We start from the raw sequence: 18,965 nt of genomic DNA on the forward strand, positions 1-18,965 counted from the left end.
GCAAAGGGGAGTCCCACAATGAACTGCACTGCACAAGAAATGGGACGAGATGAAAAAAATAGCTCCCACAAAGGATAAAGGAAGTGCCACAGGCTGAGAAGTGCACGATGAAGCTCAAAGAAAGCTTTGGGACATCATGATACTAAAAGAAAGAGGATCCAGCAGCTGGAACTATTGGAAGCTGTAGTCAGAAGCCCACATTTCAAATGCTCACTCAGGAATCAAGCACCAAAATCCTTCCATTATCTTATCCGCAGCCACTACTGATCTCCAAGGAATAACAGAGCCTCTGTATAAAACAACAAGACATATGAACTCTGACACCTACAAAGACGCAAAGTTAAAAATTAAATTTTTTTAAAATTATTTTGTAGAAGCTTTAAAAGGATATCTATCTGTGAACAATTTAGATTCTACACATGGTGTTTTTATAGCAGTTCCAAGGAGAACAGTATTTAAAGACATATGGTTCTGTAAGCTGGGATAAGTGTCAAATACAGACAAATGCCTTGTGCCAGTCACCGATGCTGGGCTACACAAAACCAAAGTGCTGCCTTTCTCCCCCAAGGCTGCTGAAGGACTGTGCCATTCAAGACCAGCAGTCTCCTCTTCTTTTTATTGAAGAAGAAAGAATGAAGAGCTCCGTATTAAGCAAGGCTCCACTATTTTAGAAGTCATCTCAGGCACCTTGGAAAGGAAAGGCTTTCTCCACTATGGGCTACAACTCTTTGCAAACCCTGTGTCAAGCAGCACCAGAAACAGGATGCAAAGCCACCTAGGGCAGAAGAACGGGGACAGACAAGAGGCAAGTGTGGAAGCAAGTGTTCTGCTCACTTCCAAGGCGCTGCAAGCACCACTGCCAGCACCGCCCAGAGAGCTCACACGGGTGAGACGCACGACCGAGACCTCGCAAATGCTCACACTCAAGCGGATAAAATCAAGTTTCGTGCCCGAATGGGAAGGGGAGAACAAGGGAGAACACTGTCATTTCACTTCCCTGGCACAGCTGAGCCCGCTGTTTGTACTCCAGGATGTCTTGCAGACGAAGCCATTCTGCCCTCGCGGCGCTCCCCCGGCACCTGCAAACCCGCACCTCCCGCGCCGCCCCGGGTCTGCCTCCGCCTCATCCCCCGGAGGCGGCACCCCTGGGCCCCCAGCACCGGCCGCTGCCGCGGAAACCAGCGCTGCAGCCCCGAGCGGCGCCGAGGGCGGCGGGCCCCGGTGCCCGGTACCTTGGAGTACTCCTGGGCCAGCTTCTGGTACTTCCCCTGCAGCTCCGCCGCAGCCGCCGCCATCTCCGCCCCGCCGGCTCGGCTGGACTCGGCTCCACTCGGCCGGACTCGGCTTGACTCGGGCGCTCCCGCCGGCCCCGCACGCCCGCGAATGGGAAGACGCACTTCCGGGTTCAGAGCGGCGGGAACGTGATGACGTAACGGCGCGGGGCGGGGGGGCGGAGCTTTAAGCCGCCGGCGCCACCATCTTGACGCAACTTCAAGATGGCGGCGGGAGGGGGGCGGGGCTGCCGCGAGGATCTGGTCACGTGACACCGGCGAGGCGCTCGCTGTCACCGGCCGTTGCCGTGGCGACGGCTGCGGGGCCGCGCGCGGCCTCCGGGCTACGGGGCGCCGCCCCGCCCAAAAAGCTTCGCCCGGGAGCGGGGCCGGGGCCAGGGGTTCATGTCGTGATGATCGCGATGCGAAAAGCGGCGAGCGATGATCCGGTGCCCCGGCGCCGTCCCTGCCTGGGCACCGTGCCCCCGCCGGTCCCGCGGGTCCCCGCCCGGGCAGCGCTGTCGCCAGGGGGAGCCCCGGGACGCGCGACACGCACCGAAACTGAGGCAGCCGCGGTTTTTTGCGGGCCCGTAGGGGACTCAAGGAAACAAAAGGCGGTTCAGACACTTCCCATGGCTCGCAGTGGGTGTCACTGCCAGCGCTTGGATCTCCCTACAACCTCCAGCCTTCATACACTAATTGAAGGAGATATTGAGTATATCTATTATATCCTAAGGAAGGAGTACACGGGTAGATCCCGGGTCGTGCAATGCCCTCTCAAGCTGCAGAAACTCGAATTCCACAGTCTCGGGCATCATTCCGAGGGGATCTCATCAATGCATACAAATATCTCGAAGGCAGGTGCCAAGGGGATGGTGCCAGACTCTTCTCAGTGGTGCCCAGTGTTAGGACAAGGAGCAATGGCTGTAAAGAAAACACAAATTCCACCTCAGCACGAGGAAGAATTTCTTTACACTGAAGGTGGCAGAGCACTGGTACAGCTGCCCAGGGAGGTTGTGGAGTCCCCCTCCCTGCAGACATTCAAATCCCACCTGGACACGCTCCTGTGTCACCTGCTCCAGGTGACCCTGCCTTGGCAGGGGGTTGGACTGGATGGTTTCCAGAGGTCCTTTCCAATCCTAACAACTCTGTGATTCTGTGTTTCTGGGTATCTGCACCAGTGTTTTCCTGGGGGGGCCCTTCTCTGCTCTCTTCTCTCCAGTGTGCAGGTCTCTGTTTTGGAGCCACCTTTGAGCTTCTCCAGTGTTCAGCCATCCTTTGGAGATTGCTGAGGCTCTGCTACTTATGTCCTATTTGCTTCTTTATCCTCAGATTTGCCAAACATTTAAACACGTATATAGCGTCAGCACACTTCAAGCAGAAACTGAAAACATCATAAAAGGTGTATTTGGTCCTGCCAGGTACTCAGACAATGCAGACTTTTGTTTCTGAACATGACTGGAAACAGATGTGTAAGGAAAAGTGTAATAATGCAAAAATGTGATGAGACTTTACCAGTATATGCTGAGCATCTGGCGATTTGCAGGTTAAGGGCTTTCTGGTCTAGGACAGAGATGTAGCAGCAAATTATTACTTTTGTTCAGTTTCCATGGTATCATTTTTTTTCCACTTGATTTCAGCACGGTGTCTTCATAGCTGTTCCTCAGTAGTGGGTAGTGCTAGAGGTGATAAATCATCGTTTTGTTACCTCCTTTTGTCTTTGTTCCCATTAAGTAGGAGTGGATAGAAGGTGCCTGCAATGGAAACTAATTTTTTTCCTTCATCTTGAGGCTTTGATGGTGTGTGTGTGCGCTATTCCTTTGCTCATCACAATAGTAGAGTTGGTGAGCCCTAAATATGACATGGGGGCCAGATTAGTAAATAGGTTTGTATCTCCAAAGGAAGGCTTAACGTCGGAGGAGATGATCCATATTGCCAACAACAGCACTGTGCATTTTTAGGAAGTAAAAAAGGAGAAATAAGCAAAACACACAGAGTCATCGTTCATCCAAATGATCTTGCTGCTGTTCTGCTTGACCAGAAGAGCTTAAACAGCAATCCTGGAATAAGAAATAAGGAAGCTCTAGTTTTTAACAATTAGAGCAGATACACTTCTCCTTCCACTCCGTTTTGCATCCCCTACAGAAGTTTCTAGCAAAGCAAATGGGGTTTGCAGTTGCTGCACATCAGGGTTAAAAGCAGCATGCTTTCCATGGTATGTCCTTATATGTCAGTGCAGTTAATTTTGTACAGGAAAATTATTGAAAGCCTTTACATTTGACTCCCACCTGTATTTTTTGGGTTGCATTTTCCAGGATGTGTCTTTCACTGAAGTGTTACACTGAAATACTTTGAACACACTTTGCAAGTACTCCCGAGTTTGTGCTGCCTTCAAAGATGCTTTTGTGATGCAGTTTTCCCCTTCTCTCTAGTGCAGTGAATGCTGGCAGAGAGGTTTCACAGCTGAAAGCTGGGAAACGGAGCTCAGGGAATTACAGTGCCTAGTTGTGGCAGAATAAATTGCTTCCCCACTGACAACAGCAGTGCTCCTGACTGGGCAGCAGGCACTTGGAGTGGAAGAGCACAGAATTTATTTGCCTGCATCCCCGCAGAGTGGCAAGATCCAAGCGTACATCATATAGGGCATTTATCATAGGAGGGAATGCCAGTTGCTTGAAACAAGTGAAAGGAGCGAATAAAAGCTGGCTGCCTTTTCTGCTTTAAAGCTGAGATCTGGCTGCAGGATTTTTAGGCTCATCAGAACAGCCCTACTTCAGTATATTTAAGCATCAGGCCAGCCTCTTGTGTTTTAAAGTGGTACTGTCTCTTGCCCAGTTTCTCATGGATCCCAGGGTCCCTATAATGTTAATGTTGTAATTTATCAGTGTCCCATGGTGGTACTGAAGCAAACAGCTTCAGCAAATTTCCCCAAAAACACAGGTGACGAAAGTTAGCTTGTTTGTTGGTTGAGGTTTTTTAACTCTCTCGCTGGAAATTCTCAGATTCATCCTTTTGATTTGCCATGGCAGCTGCAGTGCTACTTCCCCAAATGTCAGCTGTGAAAAAATGTCTTTATTGTTCTGTTTCCTCACAAACACATCCTTAATTCTCACCTCTCCCTGGAAAGCAAGGTTGTCCCAGCACTGCAGCCCAAAGACGTGTCACTGCAGCGTGGTGTCGTGAGGCTTCCACAGCACTGACTCAGTAATTGCAAGGGACTGGTCCTCTTGTCGCAAGTTTGGAGCGAGAGAGCTCATGGGAGTGGAATCCCAAGCAGTGTGGGGTGGTTGCCACAGGACCCCCAAAATACTGCCTCCTGCAAACACACCCATGGGGATATAAGTACAGGTTATGGCAGCAGAGCTTAATGCAAGCTCATGACGTGTGGAGCAAAGGAATCCCTCCCAACACTCATGGCATTTTTGTTTCCATGGGGGAAAACAGATAGCAAAAGACAGACAGTATAACCGAGGCTGTCCTTCCCTTGTGCCTGTGCTCAGTAGCTGGTACAATGGGTGTTGAATTCTAGGTGCTCTCTCAAGACAACTAATTTATTTAAGAATCACAGTGATTTCAAAATGTCCCATTTTCAAGCTCATTTGTCCTCCCTCTTCTGCTCAAACCGTGTCATCCCCTCTGTTTAGTCAGAACTTGTACTTACAGACCCCGGGAATAGGTGCAGGTAAAGAAATAAACAAAGAACATATTTCAGATTATCCTGGATGTTTTCTGTGCTTTGGGAAAATAAACTTCACTGTCATCACTTATGTCCTCACAAGTACTCACAACAAAAGGGTTTCTAAGAGACAGAAAAAATTCAAAAATGATTGGAAGGGAGCCATCTTCAGTCATCAGACTATCACAAGCAGCACATAAACCACATCCTCGGAAGCTGCAAACACCCAAAACTGGTGTTTTGTTTCTGTTATCGTAGCAACGGCAAGTCTGAACAGCAGGATGTGTGCTCACAATGCACGCTCGTTATTTCTCATGGTGCCTGTAACAAACTGCTCGTTATGAATAACCTTTCACCTTATCAAAACCTGATTGTTCTCATAAAAAAAAAGCAGCCAAGTAGTAAAAAAAAGTGTATGTATGTACAGATATGCGCCTCACAGAACAGTTTAATTATTATTCTATTCATTATCATCATGCACTGTTTCCATAGCATTTAAAAATAGAAATGAGAACAAGTCTCTCTCTCTCTCTCTCTGATTCTCTCTCCCTCTCTCTCTCGTGTCCCTTCCCAGCCCATAGGTTAAATAGCTTGAGTCATCTATAGGGTGTGTGCATGGCCAGGGGAGCGGTGCCTTTGTACAGGAAGAAATTGCTGAGGACGAGAAGATGGAAAAACTGAGCAGGCAGCTGCCGGTGATAAGTCAGAGTTGAACTTTGCAGCTCACGTTCCACATGGGTACAACGCATACCAGCCCTGGGTGCAACAGCAAGAACTGCTGCAACCCCTCCTCAGCAAATCCTCACTGATACTCTCTCCGTAAAACAGCAGAACTAAGTAACAGCTGAAGAGTTACAATTATTGAAAGCTTTATATTTGACTCCCACCTGTATTTTTAGGTTTGCGTTTTCTAGGATGTGTCCTTCACTGAGGTGTTACATTGAAATACTTTGAACACACTTTGCAAGTACTCCCGGGTTTGTGCTGCCTTCAAAGATGCCAGCGGTGGGAATGGGAACTTGGAGCAGTGGAAGGGGGGATGCCTCAGGAGGATTGAAAAGCAGCAGGACAGTATCCCAATCAAATCACCTGCTGAAAAAAGTGCCTTGGCAGGGACAGGTTTGCCTTTGTGGATTGCTATGAACTGGGAAGGAGAGACAGCACGAGGAGCAAGGACGTATCAGTTTTAAACCCTAACAATGGGAGGAGGAAGATTCCTAGGTGTGATTATGAGGCTGAGAGGAACTCTATTAGCATTTTTAAAAATATGAATAATCTAATTTTTTAAAATTTTACTGCATTTGGGGGGAAGAAGGGGTTGTGCAGTTCTCAGTGTTTTTTCTTTTGTTGTTGTTGTTGTTGTTGTTGTTGTTATGATACTGACCAGTTACAGCAGCTTTATCTCAGCTGAGTGAGATACCACAGTAAGATGGTAGCAGTGAACTTGAGTGCACTTACAGGGGTGTGTAGTAATTAATCAAAGAGTGACACAGCTGGTCAGAAATATTTCCTTTTTTTTTTTGTAAAATACCTGAGTAGCATTCCAAACCTCCACATTTTAGAAAGAAATAAAATGTAGATAATTATTTAAAAAAAAAGCTACACTAAACAACCACCCCCAAAAAAATGCACAAAAAAACTATCCTCTGTAGAACTTCATCATTATCTGTAAAAAAAATGATTTAAAAGAATTAAATTTTTCTGGTGTTAAAACTCCCTTAAATTTCAAAATTACATCATTTTTTTTCAAATGGCTTTAGATAAGATGACAAGCTTCTTAACCTAGATGAAATTCAGCAAGAAACAAGAGGACACATAATATTACTACAAATGGAAGCTTAATTGTTATTGCCAGCTTCCCATCCACCAGCGTTCATTCACTTGAAATCCAGCATTCCTTAGAAGGAAAGCATGGGTGAGCCACTTGCACAAGCCAGCAAAGAAAGGAACATTCCCAGAACAACAATGCAGGATTTGCACCTCTAATTGTGTCCCATATTTCTGTGTATAGATCAGAGCTAAAATGAAATTTGGTAGCAAGCTCTACCTGAGGCGTTTTTGCTTCTCCTCGTTCTGAGACGTTATCCGTGATAAATAAAACAGCACCACTACGAGGGGCAGGGTATTTGTGAAGTTGGGCACCAACAAGTAGGGATTAACCAGCACACTGGAAATAATGAACCTTGACAGATCTAGGGTTAAATATTTTAAAATTAGATCCTGCTGAAAGCCGAATCTTGTCGCTTAGCAACAGCCGCACGGGATGCTGCTGTCACTCAGAGGATGCTTCTCTGGGGAGCTCACATCACGCTCACAGAAAATGGGCTGTGATTGGGGCAAGGTGACATCATATTTTAAGGTAGCAGCCAACACGATTGCACTCAAGCTAATACCCAGAGATTTAAGGAAACATCTCCTCTTTCGGAATGGCTCAGCTCTGCCCACACCTCACCTGACCCAGGGAAGAGCCTGCGCGGAACAGCGGGACGTGTTAGCCAGCACAGCACAGCCAAACTCAACAGGTGGAGTTTTCATCCTTTAAATTACTCAGAGACAAAAGAAAAGCAAAATGCCTGCTATTTGTGGAGGCCTGACTGTATTCAGAGCATGGAAACCTCCACCAGCAGTTCAGAAAACACGCACAAAGCCAGTGAGAGAGAATAAAATGTACCCTTACTGAAAATAACCAAAAATTCAGTTGGCTAAGCTAATTTTAGCACTTTTAACAACTGAAAACCTACTGGATTTTAGTAAGGAACCAAGATACCAAGTTAATTAAATTTTTAAAAAGCCTTTGAGGCACAAAATCTGTTTTTCAAAGCAATGCTGTGTTAAGGTTGGTACATGCACCTACAGAGATTTTTCTGAACACCTGCCTGGCAACTCTAAAGCACATAAGCACATCAGAGCATCTGAGGTTGGTCTGAGAGAAAACAACCTGCATTTTTAAGTATGAAAATACACAGATTCTTAACTGCTATCAGCAGTTCTGGAATGGATACAGAAATTGGGTATTCAGTCCAACCTAGTACAGTGCCCACTAGCACTTGGAGAGTCAAGGTATCAAGGAAATGGAGGTTATGGCAACCAGCAGAAGAGCAACACTCACGTAGACATACCTAGGTTTAGGAAACTGGATGTCCTTCTCCAAACATTGAAAGAGCACAGACAGGTCCTTCTTTCTTTATTTTGGGCAGGCTGTGCCAAAAAGTCTTTCCTGGTGAGCAGGAAGGTCACCAGGAGGGATCACAAAGATTGTGACAGATCTCATTAAATCAACCTCCACGTCATGAACTACCAAACTTCCTGCTGACTGGGGCCTCACCATTTGTCAGTGATGGAGGAGAACAAAGATAGGGACATATTAGTTGATAATAGGATTAGTCAAGCACATGTGGCCAGGTGAAGGCCATGCAGGCAAGCGTGCTGCAAAGGCAGGGAAATATTAAGGTCAGGTTTCAAAGTAAAGCACTCTAGAAGAGTGGTTTTTACTCCTCTCAGGCATGTGCCAGCAGGCTGACTTCAGTCTGGAACTGAGGTACAGAAAAGTGGTTAAGAGGAACGAAGATCATGTCTTCCAAACGGAAAACAAATAATTCTGGTTTGTTTAACAAGTCAAGAGTCTAAGGAGGGAAATGATTGCTTTTGTACTGATGCAATAGGAAAATAAACATGCCGCTGTTTAATGAAGAGCTGTTTAAACGAACCCTGGCAGAGGGTAGGTAGTAATTTTATGTCAGCACTAAGTAGTTTACAACAGTAAGAGCAGGCAGCTTTCAGGGGAGCCTTCTGGAGGAAAGGGGAGAAAAAAAACCCCAACCAATCTGAAGACCGAAAATTCAAGCAGAGGTGATATTGCTTCCCAGGTATGAGAACAACCCTCACGGGTAAAAACAAGGAAGATTTTTATGGTTAAATATGCTGGGAAAGTTCACAGTAACAGCATTACTGGACTACTATGTAATTATCTCTAAGCTACATGTATTCAGTCTGACTACTCAAAATAAGAACACTTACAGGTACCTGTAACCTCAAAACCTGTGAAAGAGTAACCATAGTCCGTGTCAAATTTAGACAACCATTTTTTCCAAATAAATGTAATCTATTAGGTATTTCTTCAACAACTGTCCTTAAAATACAGGTGGTGTAAGTGCATAATTACTTCAGTTAATGCTTTATTTTGAGAGTTGTGGCTCCATACAGAGGATAATTTCCAGCAAAGTCATAACAGAAGAAAACACTCTTGGGAAATTTAACAATGAGCTCAAGGTTCTCAGCATAATATAGTGAATAACAATTAGAAAGGTATCATTAACATATGATACATGGCTGTGATTTTGTCCAAACTAATTAGAGCAGTTGTTCTCTTATTAGTCTATTAAGATGAACACTAAATCAAATATATTAATAGTGCACATATATTCTGTAATGTGTGGTTTAAATTTTGTTAGATATGGCAATAAAACAAGTCTTTGTTAACATCTACTGTTATCACTTCAAGTACTGAGAAAGTTGTATGGTCATCAGATCCTAGAGCAAGCTCACCTTGGTGACACCAGTGGGTTAAACAAATAAAAATACAAGAGATGGACCAAAGTTTGCTTTTAATAGAGATAAACATCATGTCATATCTTGTTTTCCTCTGGTGCTTCTGCCTCTCAGGCACTGGAAGGGCACATGCCACATGTGTGCATTTGAGAAAAAAGCTGGCCCAGGAGCAGCAAGCTGAGGTATAAAATGGGATGGGGAATATGATTCCTGCTAGTAAGAGGAGTCATTCCCACCTGTGTGCTTTCCATAAGGTCTTCTGTACAAAGAACCAATAGGCATCATAAATCACTATCTAGAGAAAGTAAACACTGAAAAAAACCCCAAACAAGACCTATGCTGCTTTATCCAGGGACTCATTTTTTAAACTACCTGTCCTGTAAATAGGCTGTTGATCTTTGAGTCACATCCAAGCAACTTGGCCACAGCAATACAGACACAGAACAGCAAATAATCACAGGTGTTTCATCAGCAAAAGATTAAAGTTATTTCTGGTTAAACAAGAGCTTTGCACAGGAGGGCAGAAGTTATGCAGTAGTGTTTCAACAATACCCAAGATGTCAAAACATTCCTTAGGTTCCAGGCTAAAGGGTGAAATCTTAGCCTCAATACGATGCTCTTCAAACTTTAGGGGCCAGCTATGGATGAATGTGACTCTTAAGCAAATCCTGCTATGGACTGATAGGTATTTCACAGATGATTTCCACATGCATGCAAACACCTTAACCAACCCACATGAATCACACACTGGGCTTTTTACACTAGTCCAGTCTTGTGGAAGAAGTTTAAATGGGAAGGTGGAATAGTCAGCACCATCCGAGACCAGAGCCAGGGTCTGCAGACAAAGAGAGAACACAGCGCTTTCTGTTTGCAATGCTGTTTATTTTAGAAAAGCCCCTTTGATCATCTGAATGAAAAATGTGGGCAGAAAAGTCACAAATGTTATAAAACAAAGTTTATTCTGCAATATTTTGTCATAATGAATTGCATCTCTTTGGTAAAAATAAAATTTATAAACATTTTAATTAACAGAGATTAGCATACAAAAAACTAAACTTTTGTAAATCGTCTTTAAAACGGGTAAAGGACTAAACCAGAGGAAAAAGGGTTAGAATTGGTCACCTACTGGCAAAATTATTCTAAACAAACCCAAGGACATTGCTTATGCTACATTAGAAACAAGCTAACGGGAATGGTTTAAAAACAACTCTGGTTCATTTGATCAGAAAGCATTCTTACAATTCACTTTTAAATAAATAATAGTTACAATGAATTGGCAATTATAAAATGTTTTATATCACTATATGGCAGTAACATAATACTTTTAATTATGCACTTTTTAGTTTGAAGAAATGTACATTTATAAAACAGACTTGATAATGGCACTGGCAGTTAGGTGTGAAGAATGTGCTTTAAGATAAAATAGCAGGTGCAACATTTAAAATATTCTACCTTTTCTTTTCAATAAATATTTTGACCACACCATTATTAACGTGTATGAGTATACTTTGCTTTAATTAAAGCTTGTACTTTTCAGGCTGATGAAAAGTTGAAAACCACGAAACTTTCATTTTACAGTTGGATTTCAAAACATTTGATGTGACTTCTGTGGATCAGTAATTTAGGACTGGAACCTGAAAAGCCATTGTAGGTTTGTACAGTAATCACATCAGATTTACCCTGAACAGAGCAACCCACTGTGTACACAGGTCTCATACACTTCTTCACTGTATTTAAAGAGCTGAATGTGGTTCATTAATACTTTTCTTGCCAAAATTTATCTGAGTCAACCATTGGCATCAACATTTTACATATGTCACTAAAAAAAAAAACCCCAAAGCCCAACAATCAAAATAACTTTTAATTATACTCCATTTATACTATATACACCAGGGTCTCTAACTGAGGTGGCAAACAAACCCAAACCCAATAGATATGTAAGAGAAAGGAAGGGCAGCTCTTCTCCCACTGCCAAGAGAGGTGCTCCACAACTGAGCTGTCGGCCTTTGCTGCCAAACACGTGGGCAGGGGCCTGGGACAACACGGTGGGACAGGGCAGGGGCACAGCTCATCTGCCTTCCCCTTTGGAAGCAGAGAGGGAAGACAGCAAAGCAGGAAGAGCAGGAAGAGCAGGGCCCTGCCGCACCGCTCTGTGTCCCAGGGAAAGGCTGCTCCCCCCTTCCACAATTCCAGTTCTCCCAGGCTGACAGCTGTAAGGATGGATGGGATGCAGCTTTCTCTGCTAACTTCTGATTAGTAACTGGTTTTCACTGGTCATTGCATATAGTGATTAAATGCATTGTTAGCATCCCAATCCTTCAGGTATGCTGAAGTCATTGTCACCAACTGCAGGGTTAACAGCAGCACAGACACACTCCCGGTAAGTATCAACCTCCTCAAATTTTATCTGAGGCAAAAAATAATTCAGAACCAAATCAAACCATGGAGCCGACTACGACCACAGCTTCCAGAATACCTGGACCTTGATCCAGCTTTGGAAGCTACTGCAACCACTTCAGCAGGAGCCAGGCAGCACCCTTCTTCAACAGTGTAAAACTGAAATCATGGCATGAGCAAAACCTCAGGCTGCTCACAGTATTTCTGTGTATCTGAATCCTCCTTTTCACACTGACACAAGCTCTGCCCTTCACAGTTTTCCATGAGAGTTCAAAAGCAACCCATGAGCAAAAAGCAGTTCCAACCAAGCATTCACATTTTCAGCTCCTGAAATCCTAAGAACCACTGCATTGGTACTTAATTTTCCTTTAAATAGCGAGTTTTACCCCTACTACCGATCAGTAACACATCCAATATCAGATCTAATTGGCTAATGCAGCACTTGTGATAGCCAGAAGACACACACACGTCTGCACACACGTTGCCCTGTTATAGGTGTAGGCTAACAGGTGCTCACACAAAGCAGGAATGAAGCAGAGTATTTTCCTTCCCTTTCAAGAAATAAAACAAATCATTCTTAAAACTGAATTGGAAAAAGAAAAAAAAAAAACAAAACAAAAACAACCAACTTTTTTTTTTTCTCTCCTAGTGTTTGTGCTTTAAATTCCAAAACACAAAGAACCTCGAATATTTCAGGCTTGATCCAACAGCCATTGAGTCAGCGGGAGCACCACCGTTGTCTTCAAGAGGCACTGGAATGGGCCCTCAGAGCAACAGACCTTCAGCAGCATGGCTGTGTTTGCATTGGAAGCAGACAGTTTAGGACAGGATTCATGAAGAGACTGACAAATAAGGAAAAAAAAAAAGGGGGGGGGCAAAAAAACCCACACTAGTCTAAAGAAAGGCATTCAAATAGCCAGGAAAATACTCCCTTAGGGAAAGGTTAACTTTTGGCTGAATCCAGCACTGTTTTCAACAGTGGGCATTGGTTTCCTAAGTGGCTCTGCTCCTAATTTTCACCCAGCTTGCCCAACACCTGGTGGAAGCAGTAGCTTCACGTTGGTGAGAACGTTTATGGCACATCATGCTACCTTTTCAGCAACAGGAAAGATGACCTTGGATAGCTGTTTACAATTCTGCAACATACTTAAGGCATCCTTGTATGTACAGTACTGTTAAAACCCACTCCAACAGAACTGCTTACCCATTTTTGAACAGAAAATTAAAAAAAAAAGGCATCATCTACAGGAAGATGTAAGCAATCACCACTGATTTTAAAAGAAAAATAAGAAAAAGAGGGATAAAGTTCAACATACCACTAAACATTTTTTGGCTGAAAGATGTCTAGGAACTATAAAGAGATTCTCTTATTGCAAAATGAATTTGAATCCTTTACATGGAAGTCAGAGCCCTTAGACAGAACAAAATTCCCCTCTGCAGATGGGGCCAGCAGAGATGTAAATACGATCCACAGTGTGCATCTGAACAAACGTATCTCTGAAAAAAAATAAAGTCAACTATTGAAAAGAAAAAAAAATTAAAAAGTGATCATTAAGAAGTATGCTTTCAGGTTTTCACAAGTCATGCATATCTTCTAATTTGAGAAGATTAAATATTTTCTTTTTAGGTGGTGATTTAAAAATAAATGGCTAAATTATAGTTTGCGCCAAAAATTAAAAAAAAAAAAGCAGTGAGTCCTCTTATGGCTTTGATCTCCCTTGTGAAGGGCAAAAGTAGAAGAGTATTGCCACAATTAAAAAAAATATATGTATATATTCAACACTGACAAACATATTATTTTTTCCTTTGCTTGTGACAGTGGGTCTTTGCAGTACTTATTAAGGAACTCAAGCACGTTTGGATGCCAGCAAGGTGAAGCAGAGACCCTGCTGCTTCCTTCAGCTCCTCATCGATTTCCTGACACAGCTCCTCGAGTACTTTCTTGCTGGGCTGACTTTCCTCAGAGGTATCTCCACAAGGTTGGGATGCATAGCCACTGTCTCCCAGAGGATCATCTTCATAGTCCACGTCCGTATCCACCTCGCTGTGAAAGCCCTCGCTGCCATCGCTGCCGTCGTGGCTGCTCTTGGAGATGAACTCGTACACCTCGTCCAGGGAGGACAGGGAAGACACGCTGGACCTGGATGCGCAGCGCTGGGAGCCCATGCTGCTGGCACTGTAGTTGTGATCCTCGCTCGGATCAATGTTGGTGGCTGTGGCGTCGTTCTCCTGCAGGTTGATGGAGCTGGGAGGATTGAACGCGCTGCCGTAGCTCCTCTTCTTGGGTGTCTTCAGAGGCTGAGGTTTCTCGCCTATGGAAAACAAGACGTGTCAGTAGGCAAACGCTCCAGGGAGATCACCTGCACCATGAGCACACTGTGCCTGGCTGGCTGCAAGGGAAGCTGAATGCCAGCGTTCAAAGTCACAATGTGCCTGTTTGCTGTCATCCACAGGGGACAACAGTCTTCAGCTAATCACAACCAATAGCTACAGGAACAGAGAAGTAGCCAAGAAACTCTTCTTACCATCTAGCACAGAGAGGGCAGGGATAGAACTTTGCAGAAAAACATCAAAATTAACTGGGAAAAGAAAAAGAAGGTGGCTTCTAAAAAAACTCTTGCAATGCTAGCTGAAAGAATAATTAAACCAGAATTACTTCTTGACTGCTCTTACTGTTTTGGAAACCAAACCATACTTGTTGCTTGAAATTTTATAGAGAAAGTATTTAGCTACTGAGTAGGGGATAAAAATGAGTAAAATGGCTTATGCTTACAGTCCAGCATCCCTTGTTGAATGGAAGTATTTAACAGCATCATTGCAGTAGCAGCATCAATATCAGATTCTGTGAAGCAGAAGCAGCAAAATGTTAGAACTCAGGTAAGCCTGACAAGATGAGGTGTCTAAAATATACAAATACATATATATATATATATACACACACACACACATATATATATTTGCCTGTACTGGCCTACAACAAAAAGCAGAGGTGGGGGGAATGTACAAACTCAGACAAAGCATGACCTCTCTACAGCTCAATACTGTTCCAGATCAATCTCATACCTTAACTATGACATTCAAAGGCTGAATTCTCACATTGCACTCACTGAAGCCAAGAATCAGTGACACAATTAGACATTCAAGTGACAATGCTGTTGCTATACTTAACAAGTGCCTTTTGTTTGTACCAGTTGGGAGAGAAAGATTAGACACATGGCACAGCAAAGCACCTCAGCAGCTCCATACCCTGGCTGTGTGAATGTGCAAGGCTGGGAACAGCCGTGCCCATTAACGCAGCACTAATTCAGCACACCTCCTTCCTCCAGCAGAATTTTCCACACTAGTAAGTCAAACAGAAGAAATTGAGACTACAAGGGGGGAAAGGGCACTGAACTGCTCAGTCTAGAAAGCAGGGGGGTCTAAATAATAAATAGGCACGTAGAAAGGTTGAGGTGAACTGCGGCACTGTCAGCTGCAGTGAGAAGCACTGCTGCAAAATGCCATCCTTTGAACAGCAGATTGCTCACATTTCTGAAAGGCACCTTGAGAATAACAGGGCAAAGACTGACATCTCTAACCAGATCAGGTGAAAGGGAAAAGAAACAAGCACACCTTTCACACTCTTTTCAGGACATGTACATGCCCTTCAAAGAAGAGGAAATCCTTGGCTCACTTCTGCAATGGATGATGAACACTCCTTACACAGGACAGAAATATGTATAGAGGACTAACCAGGCAAAACAGGAGCAAAGAGACAGTGAGCCCTCACAAGAACTTGGGTGTCTGAGAGCGAAAGATCACATCTGAGGTGTAGGTAGGTATGTACATATGTATGAGCAGGGAGTGGAGAACAGGGCTGGAAGACAATGTGCTGGAAGGGACCAGCAGCAAGCAGAACGGGCTCTCAGTTCTGCTGAACTGGAACTGTGGGGGGAACTGTTAAAGTGAAACACCAGCAATATCATTTTGATGGCATTTGTTTTCCTCCCCACATTACAGGCATTAACTGTATTACTGAATTTAAGGGGAGGGTAGTACTGGGAGGGGGACTGCAGAGTTGCCAGCATGGATTCCTTATCTTAATAATCCTCCCTAACTTCATCCATGGTCAAAGAGAAATCTGAAGAACATGACACCTTGGGAATGTTGTACCAACACGGGAAGGGGGCTGAGCTGCTGTTTCCAACACAGGTTTATAAAACATACACATTTTGTTTTCCATGTCTTTCATTTTAAATCCAGCATGCTTTAGGGTTTACCCCACTGTACTGATGTGATTTTTTTTTTCCTTCTGCTTTGGCTTTCTTTGACAGACAAAAAGGCCCTGATTCATTGGTTATGTGCACCCAACTGACAAAAAGAAGTCAAAAAATAAAGCATGAAGAATTACTTTGCTCCACCAGTGCAATCAGCAAGTGAAACATTCCCATTCCTTACTTGCTATCTCAGACATTTTATTTTATCATCTGCTGTTGGTATATAAGCAGCACCTTGTTAAAATGACAAGCAATCGGAGGCATTAATGCAATGCAGGATTACTACCTACAGAGAATATTTCTGCACCTTAATACTCCCAAAGAAAGAGGAGAGGCACTTCTGCAGTGCATTCTTAGCTGTGCTCTGTGTCACTGATAATGTGCTTTGGCTTCACTTGTGATTGCTCTTCTCAACAGAGCAGTATTTCCCAAACTTATGCTTCTCCAGCAGAACGGCTAAGGAAGCACCTTATTCCAAGGAATTCTGTTCATCTGCACAAGAGCTGCCCTGTGGGACCCCAGGAACATGAATGGCTTGCCTCTAATGCCAGAGAAACACTGAACAGGCTCCCGCACATGCAGAAATGAAATGATACCAGATACCGCCATTATTTTAGCTCCTCTGGTGTAGCTAATTGGAAGATGCAACATCAGACTGGCAACCTCCAAACCTGTCACACCAGCAAAATCATTAGGAGGAGAGGGATTTCTTGTGTTCTCCAACAAGCCCTGAGAATCCCAGATCCATCAGCCCTGCAGCAGCCAGCCAGCCAAGGATGCTTCCCTGCCACCCAGATGCCACCCCAGAACCTCCATCTGGGTGCATGGTGATCATCACCTGTGGGCCAGGCAGCTGCATGGTCTCTAAAATGCCTTGGCTTTGCTGCCTAACCAAAGTTGCTGCTTTCTGGCCAAAAAACTAAAGCAACCTTCTCACACCTCTAAGCCTACTGAGCCAGCAAAAAAAGGGAGTCTGGGTGTCTGCTCAGGTGCCACTTGGGCAGTGCCTTTCACTGTCCTTCTGAAAGAGCTTTAACAACACTCCCCTGCAACACATTTGGTTAGATTCAACTCTTTAAAAATTGAGTACTGTTCACTTTTCAGCACTTAAAAAACCAAAATTATCACTTTTTGTCTAGGACAAGGCTTCAATATATTCAGCTTTATTAGTGAGGTGCAGGAGCTGTGCTCAACTGGCTCCTTCAAAAGAAATGCTGCAATCCCCAGCACACTTTCTAACTCCCTCTTGGTACCACAAGTTTTACACTCTAACATTTGCTACCGTTGGTTCTCAAGTTCTCGGTCATCCAATAAAACTTTTACAGATGTGCAGGTTTCAGATTAATTTTCTACTGAACTATTCATTAAGTAGGTCATACTTGGGAGTGATGCATGTGCTGACTATTTTGCTGTCAGAACAAGAGGGCCCCAATTACACCTTGAAATTCACCTTATGGATTTAAAATTAATACACGAGTAGCTGATATAATACACAAGCATTGTACTACATCTGAGATTTTTGTCATCTAGCAGACCCTTCAGAGCAGGGACAGAGACAACATCAGCTGGGCTGCAGCACCTGCTTGTGACCAAAACCAGGGGAGGAGAGTGAAAGAAAATTCAAAGTTTACCTTTCAGAGATCGGCCATGATTCTGCTGAAGGACTGAAGTCAGGTAGTGAGGGGATGACGACCTACTGAAGAAGAAATTCAACAGCTCAAAGCCAAGCCCTGATTAGGCAAATGATTTGTACAAAGTACAGCAGACACAATATTATGATCACAGAAGGGTAAAAACAAAACCAACCCTATTCACCACAGGAAGGCAAGCAATTGCTGCCCTCAGTAGAGGGCTTGACACTGATTCATAGTTTGTGTAGCACTATTTAAGCCATCACCAGCATTTGGAAAACGCCTCCAAACACACATATTTAACAAAAATCTTGCTGGCAAGAGGTATTGGCTTACACATTTATAGTTTGCGCCTAGAGGATTTTAAAACAAAGATATGTATTTTTAGTACATAAAACCCACAAGTGAGCAAAACATTAGCTCATACAGGGATGCTCAGAGGACAGGTAAGGACCAGCAGTGTTAATTTGCTTTTCCAAACAGTGGTGGGGAATTAACAAAAACAAAAAAGTAATAGGCAAAAATAAAAGAAACCAACAACAAACCAAGACACCTGCTGATTTTAAAGTTATCTGAAGCTCAACTGTTGTGGTGATGCTATCCAGGGTGGTTTTTCATAATCAGACCCAGCTTTGCACCTGACAAAATATCCCTAAAATCCCTCACAAAATAAAGGGCAAGTTAAAGCTTTCACTGTTTTTTTCTCTGACTACACACCCGCCCTAATTATTCAGTTTATTATAAATATAGTTAGCGAGCAGTTAGAAGTGACTCCAACAAAAATAGTACACACTATTAAAATTGCATGAAATACAGCAGTGTGCGTCTTTTATAGTGCTGCTGGAACAATCTAAAGGGTGATGACAGAATTTTCAAGCCCACCTGCAAGAGAAACCTCAGCTGAACGGGAGGAAATGTGCAAAACTAGGGTTCACTGTCCTGGTATCTTTTCTCGTAGCAGCCATGAGCGCAAAGGGAAACAGATCCGAAAATGGGTGGGGAAAAAAAAATTAAAATAAAAGGAAAGCAATGGTCCAACCCAAAATGGCTGGCTTTGCAGCCCACAGATCCACTGTACAAAGAGATGCTAAATATCTTCATCCTTTTGTCTAAGCTCGGATCCTTCAAAATCATGTCCACATAGAGCTCCCCCAGAGCAAATTAATGCCTGTGTTGATTAAGACAA

At 43.7% G+C, this 18,965-nt stretch overlaps 2 protein-coding genes across 4 annotated transcripts in view; both read right to left on the bottom strand.

Moving 5' to 3' along the window:
- Positions 1-1,417, bottom strand: part of PPP1R21 (protein phosphatase 1 regulatory subunit 21) — a 31,692-nt gene extending 30,275 nt beyond the window's left edge. For both annotated transcript variants that reach the window (XM_032103193.1, XM_032103192.1), the window contains exon 1: positions 1,233-1,417. In XM_032103193.1, coding sequence (XP_031959084.1) covers positions 1,233-1,295 — 63 coding nt within the window. In that variant the 5' untranslated portion in view covers positions 1,296-1,417. The remainder of the gene's footprint in view (positions 1-1,232) is intronic.
- An 8,939-nt stretch (positions 1,418-10,356) lies between these two features.
- Positions 10,357-18,965, bottom strand: part of FOXN2 (forkhead box N2) — a 30,418-nt gene continuing 21,809 nt past the window's right edge. Inside the window, exons 4-6 of one of the 2 annotated variants that reach the window (XM_032103196.1) lie at positions 17,780-17,841; positions 14,666-14,734; positions 10,357-14,204 (exon numbers count right to left, since the gene is read on the bottom strand). In XM_032103196.1, coding sequence (XP_031959087.1) covers positions 13,687-14,204; positions 14,666-14,734; positions 17,780-17,841 — 649 coding nt within the window. In that variant the 3' untranslated portion in view covers positions 10,357-13,686. Of the gene's footprint in view, positions 14,205-14,665; positions 14,735-17,779; positions 17,845-18,965 lie in introns of both variants that reach the window. The other variant, XM_032103194.1, reaches the window with a different exon arrangement.

Source organism: Corvus moneduloides, chromosome 3, assembly GCF_009650955.1.
Source record: "Corvus moneduloides isolate bCorMon1 chromosome 3, bCorMon1.pri, whole genome shotgun sequence".
NCBI classification, from domain to species: domain Eukaryota; kingdom Metazoa; phylum Chordata; class Aves; order Passeriformes; family Corvidae; genus Corvus; species Corvus moneduloides.